Source organism: Peromyscus leucopus, chromosome 3 (assembly GCF_004664715.2).
Source record: "Peromyscus leucopus breed LL Stock chromosome 3, UCI_PerLeu_2.1, whole genome shotgun sequence".
Classification (NCBI taxonomy): Eukaryota; Metazoa; Chordata; class Mammalia; order Rodentia; family Cricetidae; genus Peromyscus; species Peromyscus leucopus.
The window spans coordinates 156578725-156601879 of NC_051065.1; the positions used below are offsets into that span (position 1 = coordinate 156578725).

Below are 23155 nucleotides of genomic sequence, written 5' to 3' on the forward strand. Positions count from 1 at the left end.
TGGAGGGGGCAGGCGGCTTCAACATATTCTCCCCAGAGGGTCAGCTCCAGCAGCCTCCAGGCAGGCCTTACTGCTGCTACTCTTGCCCTCTCCCATCTTTTCATAGGCTTAAAATTACCCTTGGCTCCCTCCAACCTGCCCCACCACCCATTCTCAGCTAAGTGGCCTCACTTTGCATTTGGTTAAGTTCTTTCAAAGCTCAGCCAAAATGTCACTTCCTCTGAGAAGTCCTCTCTCCTCAGCCTCACTCTTTCTTCGGGTTTCTAGACTTCATTGTCCAAACTCACAATTTAACCCTGAAAGTACCCTGTCAGCAGCTGCGAGCTCTGAGCTCTTCCCGGGAAGCCCCTGCACCTTGGTCCTTACTGTCCCTCCAGCCCACAGTAGGTCCCCTAAAAGATGTAAATAGAATCACCTAGAGCATGGGCTCTGTGGCGTGCTACTGTCTGGCTTGCCCGGAGCTCAGAAATGGACACATAGTAAGTGCGCAGCTCATCTCTGGGATGAATTACCGATGAAGGGTTGCCTGTGGGCTTACTCTATAACACATGGTTGGCCCCTTGATGGCTGGCCTTCATCGGCCAAAGTGAAGAAACCTGGCCTCAGAGTGGGCAGCGTCTTCCAACAGAGGGCCCAGATAGAAAGAGATGTGAGGAAAAAACATGTTTTTACCTAGTGCTTCTACTGTGGCCTCCACCACCATGGACCCCGGCTTCTCCATCCTTCCAACACAGACACAATGCTAATGACTTCCAAGTGATCTTCCTGGGCCCCCAGGCCCAGTTTACAACCACTGGGGTATCCAGCTTCATGGGCTGAGTAGCTACCAGGTTCTCCTCTCTACGGAGCAGCTGCAACCATGTACGTCATCCTAAACCCCTTTTTATACTCTGGTCCCTTAGAGAGCCCTAACCTTGCCATCCCTCCACCCCACCCCAAACAGTACAATGTAGCTCTTCACGTACTGTTTATATGATGTTAGGCATTATGAATAAACCAGAGAGATGGCTGGTCCTAGGAAAACAGGAGGGACCCAGGAATCTGCAGATGTGTTGTTCACGGGGCTTTTGGTGTGACGGGATAACCGTCTGAGCAAGTCTGAAGATGAAGTGCAGTGAAGCCCTGCCCCTCGAAGTCTCCTTCATGAGGATTTGGGGGTGGTGAGAGCATGGGAGGGAGAGGGAGGGGGAGGGAGGAGGAGGAGAGGCCAGGTCTGGATTTGGGCAGAAATAACATCTGTAAGGAAAACCTTCCTGGTACATGAAGAGCACAGATGCAGGGAAATCAACATGAAAGAGCTTGGAAGGGTCAGGTTGGGGAAGTCGGGGAAGTGGAGGCAGTGGGCTAGAAAGCCAGAGTGTGGTTTCAGGGCCTCTTGTGTCTGCCCAGGGTCTCACTTGGAACACGAGTCCCCAGTCACACCCCTTGGGCTGTCTTCTACCATGCATATTCCATAGCTCGAGACCACGTGTTCCCTCATTTGTCTCCTCCGAAGACTGAGGTAACATCGTAAGGAAGACAGGCCACACACAGCACCAGTGTGACGAGAGGGTTGAGTGTGCAGGGCGTGTGGAGACTGTGGCTAACTGCAAGGCCCATGAACCATCCGGACACACGGTTCTGGCCGATGGTTGTCAGGGGGCATGGGTGTGAGGCCTGATGTGCAGATTTTCTGCAATGTACCAGAAGTCAAATTTTTTACAGGAAAAAAACATCTCTTTTTAACATTATTGGTGATATCTTCATGTTTTGGAGAACATAGGGAGGGTGGGACTAAATAATCCCCAGGCCCTGTCTGATGTGAGGCTGCCTGTGATGTCAACAGTGGACATTAGAGTCTGTCAGCTCCCGGCATGGGTCCGAGGCACCTGACTAGCAATGAGTTTGGCTTTCTGAGTTCAAGATCAAGATGCCCCTCCTAACTGCCACAGATATCATTAAAAAAGAACTAAGTAGCTTTCCATGAACTTCCCAGGAATGCTTCAGGTCACACATTGATTTTTTTGTTTTGTTTTGTTTTTTGTTTTTTGTTTTTCGAGACAGCGTTTCTCTGCATAGCTTTGCATCTTTCCTGGAGCTCACTTGGTAGCCCAGGCTGGCCTCGAACTCACAGAGATCCGCCTGGCTCTGCCTCCCGAGTGCTGGGATTAAAGGCGTGCACCACCACCGCCTGGCTACACGTTGATTTCTGCTCAGCCACAGGTTGCATGTACCAAAGACAACTTCTGAGTCTTGCCAAGCCTAACATTACAGACACTCAGGAGGCTTAGGTGGGAGAATCACAAGTTCAAGGCTCACCTCCACCACAAGGCTAGTTCACATCTAGCCTACTCAATTTAGTGAGACCATCCAAATAAAAGGTAGAAAAAGGGATAGGGGTGTAGCTCAGGGGTGGAGCTCTTGCCTAGCATGAGTGAGGTAAGTTCAGTCCAGCATCAGCACTGAAAAGGACACAAAGCAAGACATTTGCTGAGTCTAGGTCCCCTAGTGACCTGGGGTCTGGCGCAGTTTGTGCAAGGGTGCTCTATGGTCTATGGCCCATTTTCTTTCTTTTTCTTTTCTTTCTTTCTTTTTTCTTCAAGACAGAGGGTTTCCCTATGTAGCCCTGGCTGTCAGGACTCCTCTATAGACCAGGCTGGCCTCAAACTCAGAGACCTACCTTCCTCTGCCTCCCAAGTGCTGGAATTAAAGGCACACACCACCATGCCTGGCTATGGCCCAGCTTCTTAAGCTGTGCAGGTCACATCCATGAATGTGGAGGGTGTAAAAAACTTGGCAAAGGCCAAAGGATTCTGACTGTACCACAACTGAAAATTAATTCAAAATCAAATCTGTAAGAAGTCAGAGGTGTTTTCTGGCACTGCTCCCTGGGGCTGCACCACGTGGCCTCACCAGAGCCATGGTTCTGAGTACATGACACTCCGCACCAACGCATACTGCCTGAAACATTTCAGATTCGAGACTGCATGTTACGAACTGCAGTTTTTTTTTCTTTTTTTTTTTTTTACTGTACATGTAAAGGCATCTGCTCTTCCAGAAACATAATGGTTAAATTACAGAAAACAAAGACTTTTTGCATTTTTTCAGTCATTCCTCAGTGTGTCTCAAGTTAGGATATCTTTGCATTATATTATTAGAATGTTTGATATGTCCTTTTATACTTAATAATATGTGTGTGTGTGTGTGTGTGTGTGTGTGTGTGTGTGTGTGTGTGTGTGTGCATATATATGCATACAAACTGTGCTTTGGCTCATGTGTGCAAGCCAGAGTACAACTTGTGGGAAGAGTCAGTTCTCTCCTACCATGTGGGTTCTGGACCAAGCTCAGGTTGGCCACCTTGGTGGCATCTTTACTCACTGAGCCATCTTGCCAGCCTCAGAGTGTTTGGTCTTAAAAACTGCTTTTTAAGTTGCATAAAAGATCATTCAATAAATTTGTCTTGGAATTAGGACAGAATTACGATTTCTAAAAGTACCCTGAACATGCTTCTAAAATTATGAACTATATATTTATGCAACCAGGGTTCTCAGCATTGATGATCATAAAATCAAAATATTGATCAACTCTGAAAACTATTAAAGACATTCCACATCCTGTAGTATCAAATATTCAGCCAAGATTTGATTCTTTATGTAAGCACATCTACCTCATTAGTACACAATTTTACCTTTGCTTTAATAAATGATAAAATTATATATACACCAAAGAATTGTTTTCAAAGAAATGTCTTTATAATCTATTATCAGCAAATGTTTGGTTTGTATACTTATTTATTATTATTTTTATGTATATGAGTATTTTTGCCTGTATGTCTAGCTGTGCACCACATGTGTGAAATGCCTATGGAGGCCAGAAGCTGGCATTGGATCACATGTGGCTGAAGCTACCTACAGATGGCTGTGAGCTGCCACATGGGTCCCGAGAATCAAACCCAGGTCCTCTGCAAGAGCAGCCAGTGCTCTTACCCACTGGGCCATCTCCCCAGACCCTGTATATCGGTTTTATATGCCTATATTTCCAGGGTCACCTACAAATTCCTTGGGTGAAAGGGGGCTGTGTGTAGCGACACTTAAGAATTCCTGCTCTGACGTCCATATGCCATCGCTTGGTGACGTAGTCCTCAGAACACGGCTCCGTTAAAGGATCGATGGCTAGACTGGATATAACTTTTCCACATCTCAATGTATGTATTGTTTCTCCCCTCCTCCAACAATTTGATGACAGGCATGGCTGTGTCCCTACAGGGAAACTGAGGCACCAAGAGGCAAGGCCACTTGCAGCAGGATGTCACAGATGACTGAAGGGACTGAGAGACGAGCGAGCGGCAGGGCCCACAGTCTTAGCCACTAGTCACACTGCTGTGGTAGAAGAGAAGAAGCAAGTAACCTGGAACTTCCTTAGAGCCAAGCTTTAACCAAGTGTGAACGAGAGAGAGGCCCTGGCAGGCAATTACCATGGCGACTGAGGCTGGCATGGCTCACTGGGCCCACGGTGGACTTCTTCAGCACAATGGCTTGAAGATAACCCTCTGTGGGGGTGGAGGGCTGACATGTGAGGCCGCCCAAATTCCTGCTGATTAATAGTCTCGGTTGGCTGGAGCGCTGGCTCCCTGATGGCCCCCCGGGAGTCACCATGCACCCTAGAAGAGAGCTCTGTGCACTTGGCGCAACCCAGGGCAGGCTGTGGTGGGAGTCAGCGATACCCACAGCAACACCTTCCCATTAGCTTTTTCAAGGCATCAGGTTAACCTCCTCCCCAATTTGTATGTGACAAATGACTGCATTGTGTGTAATTAACCAGTGCTTAATGAGGCCCTGCTTGCTGTAGCCCGGCCTCCCTACATGGGGAAACACAAGACAGAACCACTGCAGGGAGAGCTGGGACTGGACCCTCCCCCACTCGTTTGCTCAAACAGTGACTGTCACTTTCATTAATGTGACAGTGAGTAAGGACAGCAATCACTCAGTCACTCACACCGAACACAAGACCTGAGCTGCCTCCAGGGCCTTCTGGAAGAACAGGGTAGGTTCCTGTTCTCCTGGACTTTTGGGCCTGAGGGAGACAGGACAGGTGAAAGGCTGATCAGGGATCTTTACAACAGCCAGAGGGACAGGGCCAGGTGACAGGCTGATCAGGGATCTTTACAACAGCCAGAGGGACAGGGACAGGTGACAGGCTGATCAGGGATCTTTACAACAGCCAGAGGGACAGGGACAGGTGACAGGCTGATCAGGGATCTTTACAACAGCCAGAGGGCCAGGGCATGAGCTGGGAACACAGTGGCCCAGGTCGGGAGATGACAGGAAGCCTGATGGGACGGGAACTTCTCTGAGACTGGGGCCTGGGAGGGAGATGAGGAAGAGGTCTCTTGAGATGGCTGGCCTCTCTTTCACCCCATCTGCCTGATGGATTCCAGTTCCCCACTTCTTCTCCCCATTTCTCACACAAACCTCCGTGTCTCTCAGCAACGGATCTCCCCATCCGCCTTTCCCTGCATTCATTATCTTTGTGCATTATGGGGAGAAAGACACCTAATCTCACCTTCCAAAGATACCTGTCACAGGACAGGGACAGAATGGCTGTGGGGTGGTGAGAGCACATGGTTTAGAAGACCTCCTCAATTCGGGGTCAGGGAGAAGCCCACCTCACCTGCAGGGACAGGAAGAAGGAGGAACACACGGGAGGCTGAGGCTGGAACACACAGAAAATGTCACCCCAGGTGCCTATTCCGAGAGATGTTCCAGAAAAGCCACTATTGAACTTGAAGCCATGAGGACAAGGAGCTAGTTCTGGGCCCGAGAGCTGACATTGTTCTCTTCACTGGAGGGTCACCTAGTCAAGGGATGACTAGGGAATCACTGTCTGGCCTGACAAGTCCCCACGTGAGTTGTCCAGTCTAGCAACAGCCACCTTTAAGCGCCGACATGGTGGGGGAGGGGCGGGGGGCGACACCTTGTACTCAGAGTTCACTGAGTCTGTGTCCACTCTCACAGTATCCCCAAAGGTAAAGCAGGTACCCCCGTAGCACTAGTAGCAGAGAAGGCTCTGGATCTGCCCACAGCCTATGGAGTGTGATGGAGCACTGGTAACATCACTTACCTCGGTCAACATCACCAGGCCTAGAAAATAGGAGATGATGGACAGGGCCAGGATGAGCAGTTCTCGCCGGTAGCCCCGCCGAAAGACCTTGGGGTACATGTCTACCACGGCTGTCACAAGGCTCTCCACACACACGAACTACAGGGAGAGACACAGGAGTGAGTAAATCCCAGGAAAAGGCCAGTCTTGGTACCCTAGGTCCATGTCCCAGGGGCTTCCTCCTCACTGGCCTGCCTTCCACCGTCACACTCCATCCCACAGTCACGAAAGCAAGCCCAGCACCAACTAGCTCCAGTATATCCATTGAATGGACCCGGAAAAAGATGCTGGGAGAAGGGAAGCTACTGCCCAGGGTCACTCGGCATGCCTGCCGTCCAGACTGTGATGGCTCCTCCTCCCTCGCCGATGCCACTTCTTGTTCTGGGGTTTGCAGGTTACAGCAGACCCAGCCTTGACCGTGGAGGCAAGGCAAAGAGTCTCAGAACTGTCCTGGGAGTTTGGTAATCTGCTGGCAGCAGGCTCAGCCATTGTCTTTGACTTCTAGGACTATGGCCGTCCCCTGCCCTATGACAGGTGGAAAGCCACACCCAGCTCTGTCACCCCGGTGTTTGGTGGCAGAGCCCAGCTGTGAACCACCTGCTTCTGAGCTGGTCTCCCACCTTTGTTCTGCAATGGAGTATGAGCTTGCTAGTCACCGTGTTGGGAGACTCTGCACCCCTAATCGTCTGATTCACATCTATCTTCCCAGACAAGCTGTTTGCATTATACAACAAGAGTTGTAACCCAGAGAGGGGTAGTGACGCTCTCAGAGTCACACAGCTGGGTGCTGTTCAGAACTGATGCTCAACTCCGGTCCTCGGCACTGCCTCCACAACAGGGGCTGGTACTGGCACCCTTTCCCCCGGGGTCTTGTGGGAGGGAGATGGGACTCAAAGAGAGCTGCTTACCCAGGAAGCTAATGGGGTATGGGGTGTGGACATGTACAGGTAAGAGGCAAGCAGTCCGGGTATCTGGCCCAGCAAATCACTCAGCAGCTCTCAGCCATGACTTCTACTTTCCAACCCAGACAACGAACAGGGGTCCTCGTTCATGTGACTATCAGAGGGTGGGCTGAATGTGGCCCAGGAACATGACAGAAGAGCCAGTGAGCCCCGCTCTAGTGGGGCACGAGCAGAGTCCATGCCTCAGTCCCCCTCCCCTGTCAGGCAGGCAGGAGCCTCTGCCTGTCACGCACCAGCTGCAGAGCCCTGATTTCCGAAAGGCTTTGCCGCCAACAATGGAAGGGAAAGTTATCAGCAGAAACAGCCGGCGTGTCTGCAGCACAGCTTAGTGGTTTCTGGGGAAGGATTCTGGCTCCGGAGAGAAATTGAATGTGTCTGGATTGACAGACACCCCGGCCAGGGCTTGTGGGTGCAGTGACTCTTGCAAGGTCATGAGTGGGAACAGTGTTCACCGGGCTAACGTGGGCGCTATCCTTCCCCCTAAAGCCGGAGGATCAGGACTGCTTCTCTGGTCAAGCAGCAGTTCTCTTCTGCATAGGCCTCCAGCATAGACTTGTCAGGACACCTAGCTGACAGCCACCATCATGGCTGGGTGCAGCTCTCTGGGCTCTACACAGCCAGCTGTGCTTGGCAGCAGGCAGGGGCTGTATTCCAGGCCTGTGGGGCACAGAGAGGCCATAGGCTTCAAGCTAGGAGGCCATGGGGAGGATGAGAGTGGGCATGGAAAGCAGAGAGGGAGTGCAAGCTGGTGTAGAGGGACGAGGGAATGGGCCATGCAGTTCACTCCTAGAGCAAGTGTACCTGCTCCAAGGGCAACAGTTGCAGAGGGAGGAAGGGAGGGAGGGAGGGACAGACAGACGGACAGACGGATGGACCGAGGTCCACAGGGACTAGTAGGCATACAGCTGTTGGATGAAGGTGCTAAGGCACCAAGGGGATGCCAAGAACATGTCATGGAGTCCTCATCACAGGCCCAGAGGAAGGAAACTGCCTCTCCCATGTCCCAAGTGTTCCATGGCTTGGTAGGCATTGGGACATGGGGACCCTTGGTTACTATTAGCCACAGCCCATCCTCTTTAGGACTTGTTTCTGCTTTTCCAGGAACCTCTGGCTGGGAGTCATTTATCAGAATGGAAGAACTTAGGATACCATTTCAAAAATTTAATTGGGAGCCACAAGTGGTGGTGCACGCCTTTAGTTCAGGCACTCTGGAGGCAGAGACAGACAGATCTACATGAGTTTGAGGCCAGCCTTGTCTACATAGCAAGTTCCAGAAAAGCCAGAGCTACACAGAGAAACCCTGTCTTGAAAAAAAAATTGAATTGGGATCTGGGGACTTAAGTTCCATCCACACATGGTTGATGGAGAGAACTGATCTCTGCAAGTTGTCCTCTGAACTCCATATGTATACGATAGCAGGTATACACACACACACACACACACACACACACACACACACACACATATAAATAAATAAACAAATAAATGCAATAAATTAAAATAAAACAAAGCTAAAAACAAAACAAAACCCAAAACACTTAAATTGGGAATTTGCAGTGAAGTAAACAAGAGGGTCTGGCAGGACACCAAATAGATATGTCTGTGATTGGCGGCTACCAAGAAGGCAGGGCTGCTTGGTGGTCTGATGACTAGGAGAGGGCTCTGGGGCCTGGAAGCTGTGGCACCTGGCCTGTCTAGTCCCTGTTCTTCCCTTCCCCATTACCTGACCTGCCTCTCCCCTCCCCTCCTCTCCCCCCACCCATTGCCTAGATGTCCCCTCCCCCACCATCCCTTTCCCTCTTCCTGCCCCTCACCTGGCTGTCCAGACCCAGGAAGATGAGCATCATGAAGAACAAGGTGGCCCACAATGGGGAGAGGGGCATCATAGTGACAGCCTTGGGGTAGGCGATGAAAGCCAGTCCAGGGCCTGGAGGGGAGGGAGAGAGGTCACTCTCAGTGTTTCCATCTGCAGGGATGTAGTGGTGCAGGCCACTGGACCCAGGTCCCACTCAGATCTCCTGTCCCTACCCTGCGACAGTGCTGTGTTAAACATGGACCTACAGAAAAGTATGCCACTGTGCAGAGGGCCTGGAAAGGTCAAGGCTCAAGCCAGGAATGTCTGACCCACAGATCTTCCTCTGTATCCACCTGCCACCTGCTTTCATGTTGTCCAAATATTCTCACCAGGACTGGACATCAGCTGAGTCTAAGCAAGAGTGGAATAATCTACCTCAAATGGTTCTTAGGATAGTGAGATGCCACCAAGCAAGGAGTGCACAGTAGAAGAATTTATTATAGTACAACCCATATACCATAAGAGCCCAGTGTAATGTGCATCCCAGTAGATTCTGAAAACGTTCACACCACAACCACCATCAAGATACACAGTATTCCTGTTATCTCTAGCTGCCTACCACCTTCACATCCTCCTTCATCAGCATCCAGGGCAACTAGTGCTAGGATTTTTTTCACTTATTATTTACAAGATTAATTTTAAGTTGCATGCGCGCGCGTGTTTTGTGTGTGTGCATGTGTGCACCTGAGTGCAGTGCCCATGGAGGCCAGCAGAGGGTGCTAGATACCCTAGATCTTGAGTCACAGGCAATTTTGTTACCTGAAGAATGTCCCTAACCTCTGAGCCACCTCTCCGGCTCTTTTTTTTTTTTTATTTTAAAGTTGCTTGTGCTGTTTAAGATGAAATTGTGTGTGTGGGGGGGTGACAACCACACACTTCATCTATGACATACTGATTTCAAATGCAGTCATGCCATTCTGTCATTTTACATTTGAGGCTCCATGTTTTTGCCAACATTTGATACTGTTATTATTTCAGGTTTAGTCCTTACAGTGACTGTGCATTGTTCAATCACTTTGGTTTTTAATCTGTGTTTCCAGGTGCCTTCAGTGCTTACTATTCACACAATGCCCCCCTTTACTGGCCCATTTCCTTTTTATTGCATTGGAGCATTTTTTAGATGACAGGAATGTAGGCATTAGGAACATCTCCTGGCCTGTCTTATTTTTAAAGAGTATTTATTTTTGTTCTGTGTATGAAAGTTTTGCCTGCATTCATGTCTGTGTGCAGTGCCTACAGGGCCAGTAGAGGGCGGTGGATCCTCTAGAACTGGAGTTACACAAGGTTGTGATCAACCGTGTGGGTGCCAGGAATTTAATTTGGGTCCTGTGAAGGAGCAGCCAGTGCTCCTAACCATTGTGCTCCCTCTCCAGCCCTTTTGTCTTTAATGTTTTGAAGTATTTAATTTTTCCAAACTATGTGTTGCTAGCATATAAAAACTGAGGTGTTTGTGTTTATAATCTTTTATGCCTGATCTTAGTGAAATGCAGCAATTCTCATGAGATAAAACCATGGAATTGTCCTGAGTCCTCCTCAGAGAAACACCAGAGTAGGCTGTTGCTGTGACCCCATCCCTTGGCTAGGCTGGTGTCGGCATCATCTCCATGGTGAAGCAGTGGTTTTCCTCTCCCGGGGAGCAGCACTTGGAGGTTACACAGGACCCTGCTCCTCTCAGGCCTCCCCTGTGATCTCAGTCTCCACTGGAGCTTTGCTCCCATAGCCATTGTTAGGACGGTGTTGGCCCAAGGATGGGTCTTCCTCCTTTCTTCCACACTCATTCATCAGGAGTCCTCAAGGCCCCTGTGAGCTCCTCAGTGTTCAGTCTTTTCTCTGGGTTGCGATCCAGTAATGATCATTATTTACTTTGCTGTTCAAATTGTCCCAGCACAGGCCATTGGGGGCTCCTGCAGGTGGTTCTGCATCCTTCTGATGTGTCCCCAGGCTTCTCTGGAGCACAGCTTTATCTTCTGGCTTCACTGTGTCCTTGTCCAGCCCTGGACCCAATTGCCTCTTCAAGGGGCCCTGGATGCAGGCAGTGATGTTTAGAAGCTGAAGTCTGGACATGAGGGGTGTGTGGTAACTGGGGGTATCACTGCAGGTGGCTCCCCCAGCACATTTATCCCTCCTGTGCATGTCTACATGTTTCTGCACACAGGGAAACCAGGAGTCCAAGGACACATATCCCGTGACTTCCAATACAGTACATTCAAGTACCTGCTCCTCAGAGGACAACAGTGGCCTCAGGATCTACATACATTTACCAATTTAGTCCACCCACCATGCACGTTCCATTCAACAGACTCTCTAGTTCAGAGTCCTGTTCTGACACAAATACACTACAGTTATTGTTTTCTTTTTTCTTCTTCATCCTCCAGTACCCAGTCAGCACATCATGTCTGTCTGTTCTCTCTTAGTTCTGTGATCCTTAGTACCCAGTGTGACTACAGGACTCACTGACATTCCACAACACTGTGAGGTCACTGTTACTAGCTTGTATTCCATTTTGGGTCCCACTCCACTTTGGATGGGATATGAGGCATCACCCAGGGTCAAGGCTAACAAGGAAGACACTCTGGGAAGTACTGTTCTTTCCTCCCCTCTCCCCACCCTTGCCCCTTCCCCTTCCCTTTTCTGCCCTTCATGACAGTAGCCATTCTCTCTAATTTCCAGGCCTCTCTGTACCTCTTTTGCACAGTTGACCACACGTATTTTCTTTCATCTCTTGTCTTTCTCCCATGAGGGATAGAGAGGAACTTTTTTACTTTTTTAACTTTTAAATACAAATTTTTTTGCAGCAAAGTCTCACTGTGTAGCTCAGGCTGTCATCACCTTCCTTCTGCCTCAGGCTTCCAAGGGTACACCACCATGACCAGCTCTCTACATATATCACTTTAAAAATATCCTTTAATTGATATTTTCTTGATTACTTTTTAAAAAAATTTAAGATTGTTTTTATTTGTGTGTGTGTGTGTGTGTGTGTGTGTGTGTGTGCACGTGCATGCATGCACCCTGCCTGTGTGAGTTTATGTGTACCACATGAGTTCAATGCTCATGGAGACCAGAAGAGGGCATCAGATCCCTTGGAGCTGCTGTTACAGGTGGTTATGAGCTGTCTGATGTGGGTGCTGGGAACCAAACCTGAGTCCTCTGCAAGAACAGCAAGCATTCATAACTTCTGAGCAATCTCTCCATACCCTTCTGATAATTTTTAATATACATACGTGGTGTTAAATATTGTCAAGATCTTTTTTCCATATCCATGGAGATACTAGGTTTTTTGTTAATCTATGAATACAGTGCATATTATAATGGAGTTCCTAACAGTAAACCAACTTTGCATTATTCCTGCAATGGTTCTTCTTGGTCCAGATACATAAATCAGTTTATTTCCATGTGTTCCCCACAGTGTTTACTACAGTGAGCTTTCTCTGTTAGTTTGTCTCTATCCTCGTCATCTTGTATCTTCTTCTGGTTCAGTACCAGGCACCACCATGCCCAGCTTTCATATTCAAATGTGTTTGTCAGGGTAGCAGTGTTGGAAGGTGGGTTTTTAGAGGCAATTAAGTCTTGAAGAGGTGACCAGGTCAAGAGGGATCAATGTGTGTTTCAGGGGACTGGATTAGTGCTTTTGAGAACGGAGTGGTTCTCATGGGTGGACTGTTAGAGAGGATCCTTGGTACCCACCCTCTTTCTGTACACCCATCCCACTGCCACACGGCTTCTGCCATGTGATGCCTCCATCATGTGATACCTCCATCATGTGATGCCTACATCGTGTGATGGTGCTGCATAAGATACCCGAACACATAATGCAGCCACCAGATCTTCCTTTCTCCAGAAACTATCAGCTTAAAAAAAAAACAAAACACATCTTTAGAACTTATCTAATCTTAGGTTTCTGTTATAGGAAAAGAAAATGGCAACAACTGGAGAGTGTGGCCTTGAAAGCTTTTTGTGTTTTACAGCTGATCTGTGGAGGAGCATGATTCTTTACCAATTTAGAGGAAATTCCTGCTTCTAACTGCTATAGTAGTGGTGTATAGCCCTTCTTCTCTCTCTCTCTCTCTCTCTCTCTCTCTCTCTCTCTATATATATATATATATATATATATATATATATATATGCATGTGTGTGTGCTGTGTATATATATAAATATATACAAAATATATATAATGTGTATGTGTTTGCCTGCTTAAATTTATGAGTACCAGGTAAGGGCAAAAACTTCCCATTTTTTTTAATACTTTCTCAGGTTTTATGTGAATGTACATGGCCCTGGACTTTGGCCACCATGTATAAGTGGAAGTTTTTGTCTTGCTAGCCAGCTCCCAAATAACCACACAGAGACTTATTATTAATTATAAATGGTCAGCCAATAGCCTAGGCTTGTTACTAACTAGCTCTTACAACTTAAATTTACCCATATTTCTTATCCATGTTCTACTATGTGGCTTGATATCTTTTTTTAACACAACATGTTCATCTTCCTTCTCTCTGTGTCTCCTGGCAACATCACCCTCTTTCATCCAGTGTTCTCTCAGTTTGTTTTTTCCACCCAACCTCTTCCTGCCTAGTTACTGGCCACTTGGCTCTTTATTAAAACAATGAGAGCAACTCATCTTCACAATGTACAAAAGGATTATTCCACAGCACTGGCCCCCTTTCATTGTTGATATTAGTTGGATTGATTTGAATGAGAAATGTCCCCCATGGGCATTTGAACAGTTGGTGGTGCTGTTTGGGGAGGCTGTGAAACTTTTAGGAGGTGCAGCCTTGCTAGAGGAAGTATATCACTGGGGGCAGGATCTGAGAGTATATAGCCTTGCCCCACTTCCTGCTGGCTTTCTCTGCTTTCTGAATGTGGTTGAAATGTGATCTCTCAGCTTCTTGCTCCTGATACCATGCCATGCCTTCCTGCCATGATGGACTTCCTATCCCCTGAAACTATAAGCCAAATAAACTCTTCTGTAAGTTGCTATAGTTATGGCATTTTATTGTAGCAACATAAAAGTCAGTAATACATTAGTAATTTGTATTTTAATTTTTTTCCTTGTTAGTTTTTGCCAAGGAATTATGGCTTTTGTTTATCTTTTCTAATAGAGCTTTTGGCTTTTAAAATATTCTCTATTAATTGTAGGAATTCTCTTTATTATTTCCCTGGTCTTATCTTGGATTTAATTTGTGTCCCAGTATGCTACCTATTATGGTAAACATTTCATGTTTACTTGAAGAGAATTTTTCTCTGAGATTGTTTGGTGCAAAGGTATATGAATGCCCCTTCAACGTGCTGAGGAGCTAAGCACACTATGAGGTGGTATGTAAGGCAGTGCTCACCTCTGATGTCATCTACTTTGACTCTGACCCAACCTCCTTGAGGACCATCTCTACCTTCAATATTCAGGACCCATAGCACCTTTTCATTACAGTCTATTTTTTCAGAATCCAAGTACCATCTAAGTCAAGAAGGAGTCATCATGGTGAACCATCACCCTGATCATAGTATATTTGATTCAAATACCTCAACTTTAGGCTGTGACATATGTAATGATTCCGTATGTAGAATGGAATGGAGGAGCAGAGGGGAGGTAGGTTCTCTAAGCGCCAATGCAGCATGTGTAAAGGGCCTGAGGTAGAATATGGTGCAGAAGTGAGAGAGACCACTGAGGGCCAGTGGTAGCCAAGTGGGTGGGGTGGCTCCAGCATCCTGGGGCTGTTCAGGCTGTGCTCGGAGGCTGCTTTGTAAACATGACGCCTTGGGGTTGAGTGCAGAATGGAGCATGTCCAAAGTGAGTGGTGATGGGGGCAGGAGGGTTGGGGAGCAGGAAACAGAGTACCTTGGGAAGTAAATGAAGGCTTTGGCTCCCTAATGAGGAAGGTCGGGGCTTCCCCTGCAGGTGATGGACTGTGGATGAAGAGAGTGGCCACATCCTGAGAAACAAACCCAGGACAGGAAGACTGCAGTGGCCACATTATCCTCACCCCTTGGGCTTTCCACAGCCACCTCTGCAGACTTACCTGACTCCGCCACCTCGGCAATGGGCACTCCCTGCTCGTACGCCATGAAGCCTAGGACCGAGAAGATGGCAAACCCAGCCACGAAGCTGGTGCCACTGTTCAGACAGCAGAGCATGATACAGTCCCTGTAGGGAAGCAGGAAGAGGGGCCTGAGTCAGTGCAGGCAGAAGAGGCAGCTGCTGGACCTTTCCCCATCTGAGACCAGGGCACACTGTGGGGCAGGCAGAGAAGCATAGACACTGACAGCCTCCGCTTTCCATATGAAGTATTTGTGGTTCAGAGAGGGTGCATAGCTGGCTCACAGTCACACAGCTTTCCCTGCATCACTAGAAGACAAGGTAGGTCACAGGGAGAGGGGTATGACAGAAAGAAGGGGGCCTGGTTTTGTACCCCAAGAGAGGGAAGACAAATGCTGATCTGATTAAGGAGAGAAAGCCCAAAACAGCAGGAGGGGACCATGCTCCCAAGGCACAGAGCTCAGAGGATGAGAGAAGCTTTCATGTGAGAAGCCAGGTGAGTGACTAAGGACCATAGACTTGCAGCTCCAGCAGCTTCCTGGGGAGAGATTTTGAGGTGACTCCTATCCTGGCTGAGCAGGTGAGAGGTTTTGTGGTGACTCCCATCCTGGAAGAGCAGGGGAAAGGTTTCATGGTAGTACCTATCCTGCCTGAGCAAGGGAGAGATTTTGTGGTGGCACCTATCCTGGCTGACCTCATTACCAAGCAATGCCCTGCTTTCTGCTCTATTCAGGTTCAGTGGGCCAGCTCATGGAGGAGACTGGCCAGAGCTGTTGCTTTGACCTGCTCTGGAGAGATGCTCACCAGCAAGGAAGCACCAATGTAAAGCCCCAGCCAAGGGGAAACCAGACAACAAGTGATGGAGTTTTCTGAAGATGAGGGTGATGGTCCAGAGTCTTGGCCCACCCTACCACAGGCTCTAGAATTCAGCCTCTGTAGTGCGGGCTCACAACTCAGATCATGGTGCATGTCAGCGCCTTACTCTGTGCGGGAGGTGCACTTGGGTGGTCCTGACCAATAGTGGCCCAGAGTGGAGTGACATTGTGGCCTTAGCTCCTGGCCCAGGATCTGGAGCTTAAAAAACCCCTTCCTACTGGATGGAGCCTCCTGCTGAAAGCACAGAGCATCTTCTTGTACTCCATTAGACACATCCAACAGGCTGGGGTGGGGCTTGAGGCTGGGGTGGTCTGGAGGGTGAGGCTCAGAGCACCTCTCTCAGCTAGCACCCTGGTTCTCTTACCACCCCTTCAGCCTGCCCCCCATCTGTAGTACACTCTGGCTTACCCAGGAGCTCTGCAGCTATTGTGTGCAGGACTGAGGACTTTCCTCTCTTCCTTGTGCATTGTGCTTTTTGTAATAGAACCAAAGGTAACAGCAGTGTTGGGGACAAGGCAGCAATGACCCTGGTAATGAGGGCACAGTGGAGAGAGCACTAGACAAGGAGTCAGAAGCCTGGGGCTGTGATTCTCCCTGCAGGTCTTTTCTTTGTGACTGTCCTTGATATAAAGCATTTGGTAGCAGGGCCTCATGGGATGGATTTTTTTTTTCTTTCAAAAAAACAGGGTTTCTCTGTGTAGTCCTGACTGTCCTGGAACTCACTCTGTAGACCAGGCTCACCTCGATCTCACAGAAATCCACCTGCCTCTGCCTCCTGAACGCTAGGATTAAAGGCAAGTGCTACCATGCCCAGATGTCGTGGGCTGTTTCTAATCCCCCCACCTAGGGGCAGGATGGAAACCCCGTTCCACTGGCTTGGGCTTAGCTATGTGACCTACTTTCAGACAGTAAGGACATTAGCTGACGTGATGCAGACATTTGATTGGTGTCCTCTTAACTGGACTTGTCTTCTATCTTTTTTGTGATTTTCCCCCCCACAGGAAGAACTCCCAAGGGAATGACAGTCCCATCAAGCCTGGACTGCAGGATGCACACACAAAGAACAGGCTTGAGTCTGACCTGAAGCCAAACCCACCCACTCACAGCCAGGACAGTTTCCCTAGCTAACCTCAGCCCAGGAGTATGAACACAAATGCTCAGCCCCCGGAGCCAGGGCTACTTGTCATGAAGACTAACTACCACGGCAGCAGATGAGTGGTCCAGGTCCCTTTAAAGACCTCTTCTGACACAGTGAATGCCAACTGAGCTGCTAACCCTGACTACTATCTAAAGCCCCGTTTGCCTCTGCTCTGGAAGAAACTCAGCCTAAGCCAGGAAAGGACCACATTATTCCTGAGGCAGCAGGGACTCACTAGTATCTTACTGCCCAAAATCCAGTCACAGGTGCCCTTTGCATCCTCTCCAAAGCCCAAACTGCCCTAACATATCCAGCTGCAGGGATGGAAGGGTCTGGAGAGGAAGGCATTACTCCATGTTCGCTACCTTCTGGATGTCTCCCATGATGTTTAAGGTGCCATGGCGTGCCAGCCCTGTGTTAGGTCCTCCGAATCCCAAGACTGGAGGTGAGGGCCCATTGCCAGCGAAAGGACAGTTGGGAATCAGTCACTCCTCTCAGATGCCCTTTCTGGAGGCCAAATGACACTCCCTAAGAATCAAGGCTTCCAGGGCCTGACTGTGGACAGTTACCTTCAGCCACCATATGACTGGGGATGGCAAACGTCCCTCTCTGCAAATCTCTCCCATAGGCCTCTCAGATCACTTTCTTGTGTTTGAGTTCTCAGGGACGTCTGGCCCCTTCAGCTCTGTGTGTGGATGCCAGCCTCCACCTGTGAGCACACTCAGCCCCATGAGGCTGGGCCCTGCCTGGCTGGGCTGTTCCATCCCTCTCAAGCCCTACCCCGACAGCTCCCCGCAATCTCTGGGGAAGGCTTATGTAACCGGGGCTTTGAAGTCAGCAGGGGCTGAGCTGGGCTTGCATGAGCTCCAGAGGTGACTAAGCTGTCAGGAGAAGGGATTAATTGACTGCTGGGCAGACCTGTTTGCAGAACAATCTGGAAACAGATTTTTGCAGGCATCTGCTTTGTTCCACTGAGCGACCGGGGAGAGGAGGGAAAATCCTGCCTGCTGAGTCCCTGCCAGCGGTGGGTTGGGACAGGCCCCTCTCCTACCCCACACCCGCGCTGAATGCTCTTCATTTTCAGGTCGCTGCTAGGTTGCTGGTTGAAAAAAATCACCCACATTCAACCTTACATATATGGTCTAAGCCCCCGAACATATTACACGTCACTATTATGACTTCTAATTTAATAAATAATTTGTATATTTGATTTGGGGTTAAATAATACATAGATGATATCTGCACTAATTTGATTTTCCTTGCTGGGATGGGCCTGGGGTTAGGACAGGGTCTCACTGTATCTTAGGCTGGCCTGGGACTCATTATGTAGCCCAGGCTAGCCTGGGACTCACAGCAATCCTGCTTCAGCCTCCTGCGTGCTAGTGTTGTATGCTAATATGCTCGGCTCTCCTGACTCTGTTCTCCTTTTAATCATAAAAGCAACATGTACCCACAGTAAACAAAGACACCTTCGATGTATAGGAATCAAGAGAGGGGAAATCAGGCTCTTAATGTGATGTTTTTCATGGTTTTCTCTTTCCTCCCAGAAGTGTGAGATGGTGCAGATTTTCACACGGACCCACAATTACTCCCTTCTCCATGGCCTCCATTTTAGCTTTTTACCGTCTTTTCACATCCCCAAATCAGCATTCAATTCCTTCCTTTAGGGTAGTTTCTCTTTGTGGCTGACTGGAATATAGGGCGGGCACAGGTCGGGTGTCCCTTCTCAAATGGCTGTGCTCATGGTGGTACCCCATCACAACTCCAAAGTCTCCTTCCTGTGCAAGGAGCTCCCAGGCTCCCACAGTGTGATGATGCTCTGTCCATCCACCAGCAGGTATCCACCTATGTCTGCTAAGTACTGGGCTCTTAGGTGCAAGGACTTCAACACTGTCATTGCAGCCAGGGACCCCAGAATGAGCTTATTCCCTGCCCCGTCTCTGCACCTCCCAAAACTGCTGAGTGTACCTGGCCCTCCATGGGCCTCAGTCTCATGGTGTGCTGAGTGTCCCTGGTCCCCTGTGGGCCTCAGCCTCATGGTGGCACTCAGGCTGCAGGCCTGGGAGGCTCCACAGCCTTGATCACCTCTTTACCTGGACCCTATGTGGCCAGGAGGTCAAGAGGACTGTGGGCCCAGGAGGGCCCAGCCACTCCAGGTGGGTCAAGAGAGGGCCCCATAGACCCAGGAGGCAGAAACAAGGTCCTTGGTGTGGAAACACTTGGGTTGAGCCAGTTTGGTTCCTTATTCGCTGTGTGACCATGAGCAACTTATTGTCTATATACCTATGCCGTACATGCTGGCACTGGGTCCCGACTGAGGCTGTAGGGTGGATTTGCTGGATTTACATCCAGGGCAGACTCTGCTTGCGGGTGGCAATTTCCCAGCTCTGTCCCTGTGATCCTGGGGGCAGGGCAGGGCAGGGCTGACAGTGGCTCTCTGTGTTCTGGGCCCTGCGCTGTGGACAGCTGTGAGGCTTTGGAAGCTGTGGCTGTAAGGGCTCACCTGTAGCAGTTGTTGTTATAATTGTTGTAACTTCCCAGAGCGGTCAGGCAGCCCAGACAGATGGCGTAGGAGAAGAAGATCTGTGTCCCAGCGTCCACCCACACCTGGAGGAGGGCACAAAAATGTGGGCATTGAGAGTCAGATGCAGGAGGTGGAAGCATCCAATGGAAGAAGAGTGAGAATTAGATGTGGGAGGAGAAGAGGGAACTTGCTCTCTGGACATTCTCCAAAGGAAATTCTCGGACAGGAATATCAAACTTCCTAACTTTCTTGGGAACACCTATGAAAACATTTATATTCACCTCATTAAAAAGAAATTTCCTTTATAGAGTCTAGATTTTTCCAAAGGTTATGGAAAATAATCCACTACATAACAAGAATTTAGATATTGAGCTGGGGCTGTGGGCACAAGCCTGTGAGCCTAGCACTAAGAAGGCTGAGCAGGAAGATCTCTGCAAGTTCAAGGCCAGCCTGTGTAAGTAACTAGGTTGGCCAGAGCTACATAGCAAGACCTTGTCTCCAAAAAATAAATAAGGAAATAAAACCAGGTGTAGTGGTGCACACCTTTAATCCCAGCACTTGGGAAGCAGAGACAGGCAGATCTCTGAGTTCAAGGCTAGCCTAGTCTACAGAGTGAGTTCCAGGACAGCCAGAGCTACATAGTGAGACCTTGTCTCAAAAAAAGGACAAACAAATGAAAAAAATATGGTATTTGGATATTAAGGGACCTGGCTGGCTCCAGCTGTATGACTTTGGAAAAGTAACTTAATATCCCCAAGGCTTAGTTTCCTCATCTGCCAAGTAGGAAAGGAAGAACCCTGTCAGGCCTGCAGTGAGGGTGAATGTACCAGGAGTGTGAGCCCTGGGCATGGGTCCTGTTTCTTTGACACATCACACTTAAGTCCAAAAACACTCCCTTTTCTTGGTGATTGAAATTACCATGAAGACAGTGTCTCATGTCTGTGCAAAGAAGACATTGACACAAGCTGCCCCAAGTACAGACTAGAGGTATGTGTGCCCACATATCTGTATATGTGTGTAAGTCCACTAGCTTACAAAACAGATTCCCGAATGCCAGTTTCCCTGGGGTGCAGCCAGCCAGCAGCTTCTTAGTCACCAAAGTCCCCTCTGACCAAAACTCCTCTGGACAGCATGACCTACACTGTGGCGATCACACTGACTTTTCAAGTACACTCCCACCCCCTGGCTCAAAACTCAGCACCTAGAAGTCGCCAAGGAAAGCTGCAGCTGAAACTCAAGCTGGTTTTGAGCTGAGCATCCAGCGCCACCTGGAGACGAGACTCAGCAGTGAACACAGACAGGAGCAGCCTTTATTAGGCACTTTTGGTATGCGAGGCACCTTGCTGAGCCCTTGAATGTCAGCACTCCTAGGCAGCCCAAGGCAGAGGGTGCTCTTAACCTGCTCCTAGAACCAAGGAACAAAGAGGGCAAGTAACCTGCCCAAGACCACGCAGCTGGGACATGATGGGCGGAAACGCACACAGACCCACTTCTAGAGATACAGCTTAGGCCCCCATGCAGGTTCAGAACCAGCCCCTGCATCCTGGTGCTTCATCTCTACCTCAGAACAGGACTCTCTTCCAAGTCCTTCTGATGGACATCTGCCTGACTGCTGTCACTGATGGGGAGTGACATGTGTCTTTCTTCTTTAGACACCTCTGACTGGTAGTCATTTCCTAAAGTGAGAACTCTCCTTTCTTGGTGTTTGATTCTGGGTCTGTCAGACCATCATAGCTTCCTCTTGCACTTAGCAGCACTGACCCCATAGCCTTCTGACCCCCAAAACACCCCCATTCCAGGCACAATCCCTTCTAAAGGATTTGCTCACATGGAACAGGCCACCCTGTGTGGGTGTGCTCATGTTTGTGAAAACACCCAATGGTAACATACGAGAAGTGTTTCTAACCCTGACAGGAGTATCTGTTAACCTCTCCTAAGCCAGGATGGCTGGCTTTAGAGTGTCACTAAGGAGAAACACCATGAGCACATTTATGGTGGGTGTGTGCATGTGGGTGTGTGCGTGCACGTGCACACGTGTGCATGCGCACACACATGTAGGGCTGGTAGATCAGGGTGTACTAAGACATGGGTATTTGGAAATAGAGAGAAACCAAGAATGTTTGAAAAAAAACATAAGAATTATATTATTTTGTAATTACTTAAAATTACACACACAGAGTGACCCCTCAATAGCCATAAACTATCTAATAACAACCCAATGCCAGGCATGGGAAATCTCCTTCTGAGTTGGTCAGATGAGTCCAAGAAACTCTCCCCCAAATATAGACTATTGCCATAGCCCTTGGTGTCTTCTAGAAAAAGAAGGTAAGACATCATTACTAAGGACAGCACATAATTTGGACACAGGAGGAATCCATCTGGATTTGACCTGGAAGCTGCCTCCATAAGGACTAGCTCTTGCAGTATCCGAAGGAGCCACACAAGCTGCCTAGGAGAAAAGTAATCAATAGTCATAGCCAGCTGTGACACCAATGGACCCAAACAATGATAAGAATGACGAGATATTCTGAAAGATGCAATAATGACATACATATCCTGCGGTAATCAACCACATCTTATTGAACTTAAGGCCCGATCAACAGGAGAGAATTTGTGCCTGGCACTGTAAACCTCGCCAGCTACCCATGGCTGGTGAAACCCTACTACAGTCACTGTAAGCAGTGTGATTCCCAACTCCCCTCAAGATACTTATCCTTCAACCTACAAAAGTGCAGCTTTAACCTGTCACAACTGGTCAAAATGCGAACAACTGCTCATGGGTACCTAGCCTCAGGGGATACATCTACAACACATCCTTTCACCTAAGGCTCAGGAAGAAGATGTGGGAAGATGTTACAACCAGAGGACCAGGACCTTTGCTGTGAGATAGTGTCTTCTAAAAAACAAAACACACAGTGGAGGTTGCGGGAAGAAAGGGGTGAATATGATTAAAACGCATTGTATGAAGTTCTCAAAGATTAAAAATATATTAAAAATGATAACCCCCCACAAAGCTCAATAATGATGGTTGTGAATGCAGAGTCAGAGAGAGTGGTGGGGAAAATGAAAATCCAACCCCAAGGAAGGTTTTCAGAGCAGCAGGAGCTTGAGGGTGCCTATGCGTTGGCAGAATATCACAAACCTGACCATGACGATTTGAACAGGAATGTGAAAGACTTTGAAACTCTGGACTAGAAAAGCAGTTGGATGCTGGAAGCAGAGCTTAATGGGCCATGCTATGAGATACCTAGAAGATACAGTAGTGCCAGAGCTATGTGGACTATGGAGGCTCAAGAGGGTTCATGGGGGGAACACTATTAGCATCTGGGCTAGAGACCATTTTTATAATATTTTGGCAAAAAAAAAAAAAAAAAAAACCTGCTTTTTTTTCTGCCCTTGTCCTAAGAACTTGCCTGAGGCTAAATTTAAAAGTATTGGGCTAATTTCTTGGAAGGAAGATTTAAAGACAGCTTAATATTGACTCTGTCCTGTGGTTATCAATATTGACTCTGCATATTGCTCATATGCAAGTTACAGTGGGAAAAAAAGCCAATGGGGCAGGAAAAAAAAGACAGTATGGAAAGGAAGGATCCTGGCAGGCTTGATGTGACAGCCAAGGCATGTGCTGAA

General features: G+C 48.5%; 1 protein-coding gene across 1 annotated transcript in view; it reads right to left on the reverse strand.

Moving 5' to 3' along the window:
- The window catches only part of Slc6a11 (solute carrier family 6 member 11), a 115967-nt gene that overhangs the window by 5684 nt on the left and 87128 nt on the right, over positions 1-23155 (reverse strand). The window contains exons 7-10 of the mRNA XM_028863961.2: positions 19505-19608; positions 14971-15095; positions 8915-9027; positions 6100-6237 (exon numbers count right to left, since the gene is read on the reverse strand). Of these exons, the coding sequence (XP_028719794.1) occupies positions 6100-6237; positions 8915-9027; positions 14971-15095; positions 19505-19608 (480 nt within the window). The remainder of the gene's footprint in view (positions 1-6099; positions 6238-8914; positions 9028-14970; positions 15096-19504; positions 19609-23155) is intronic.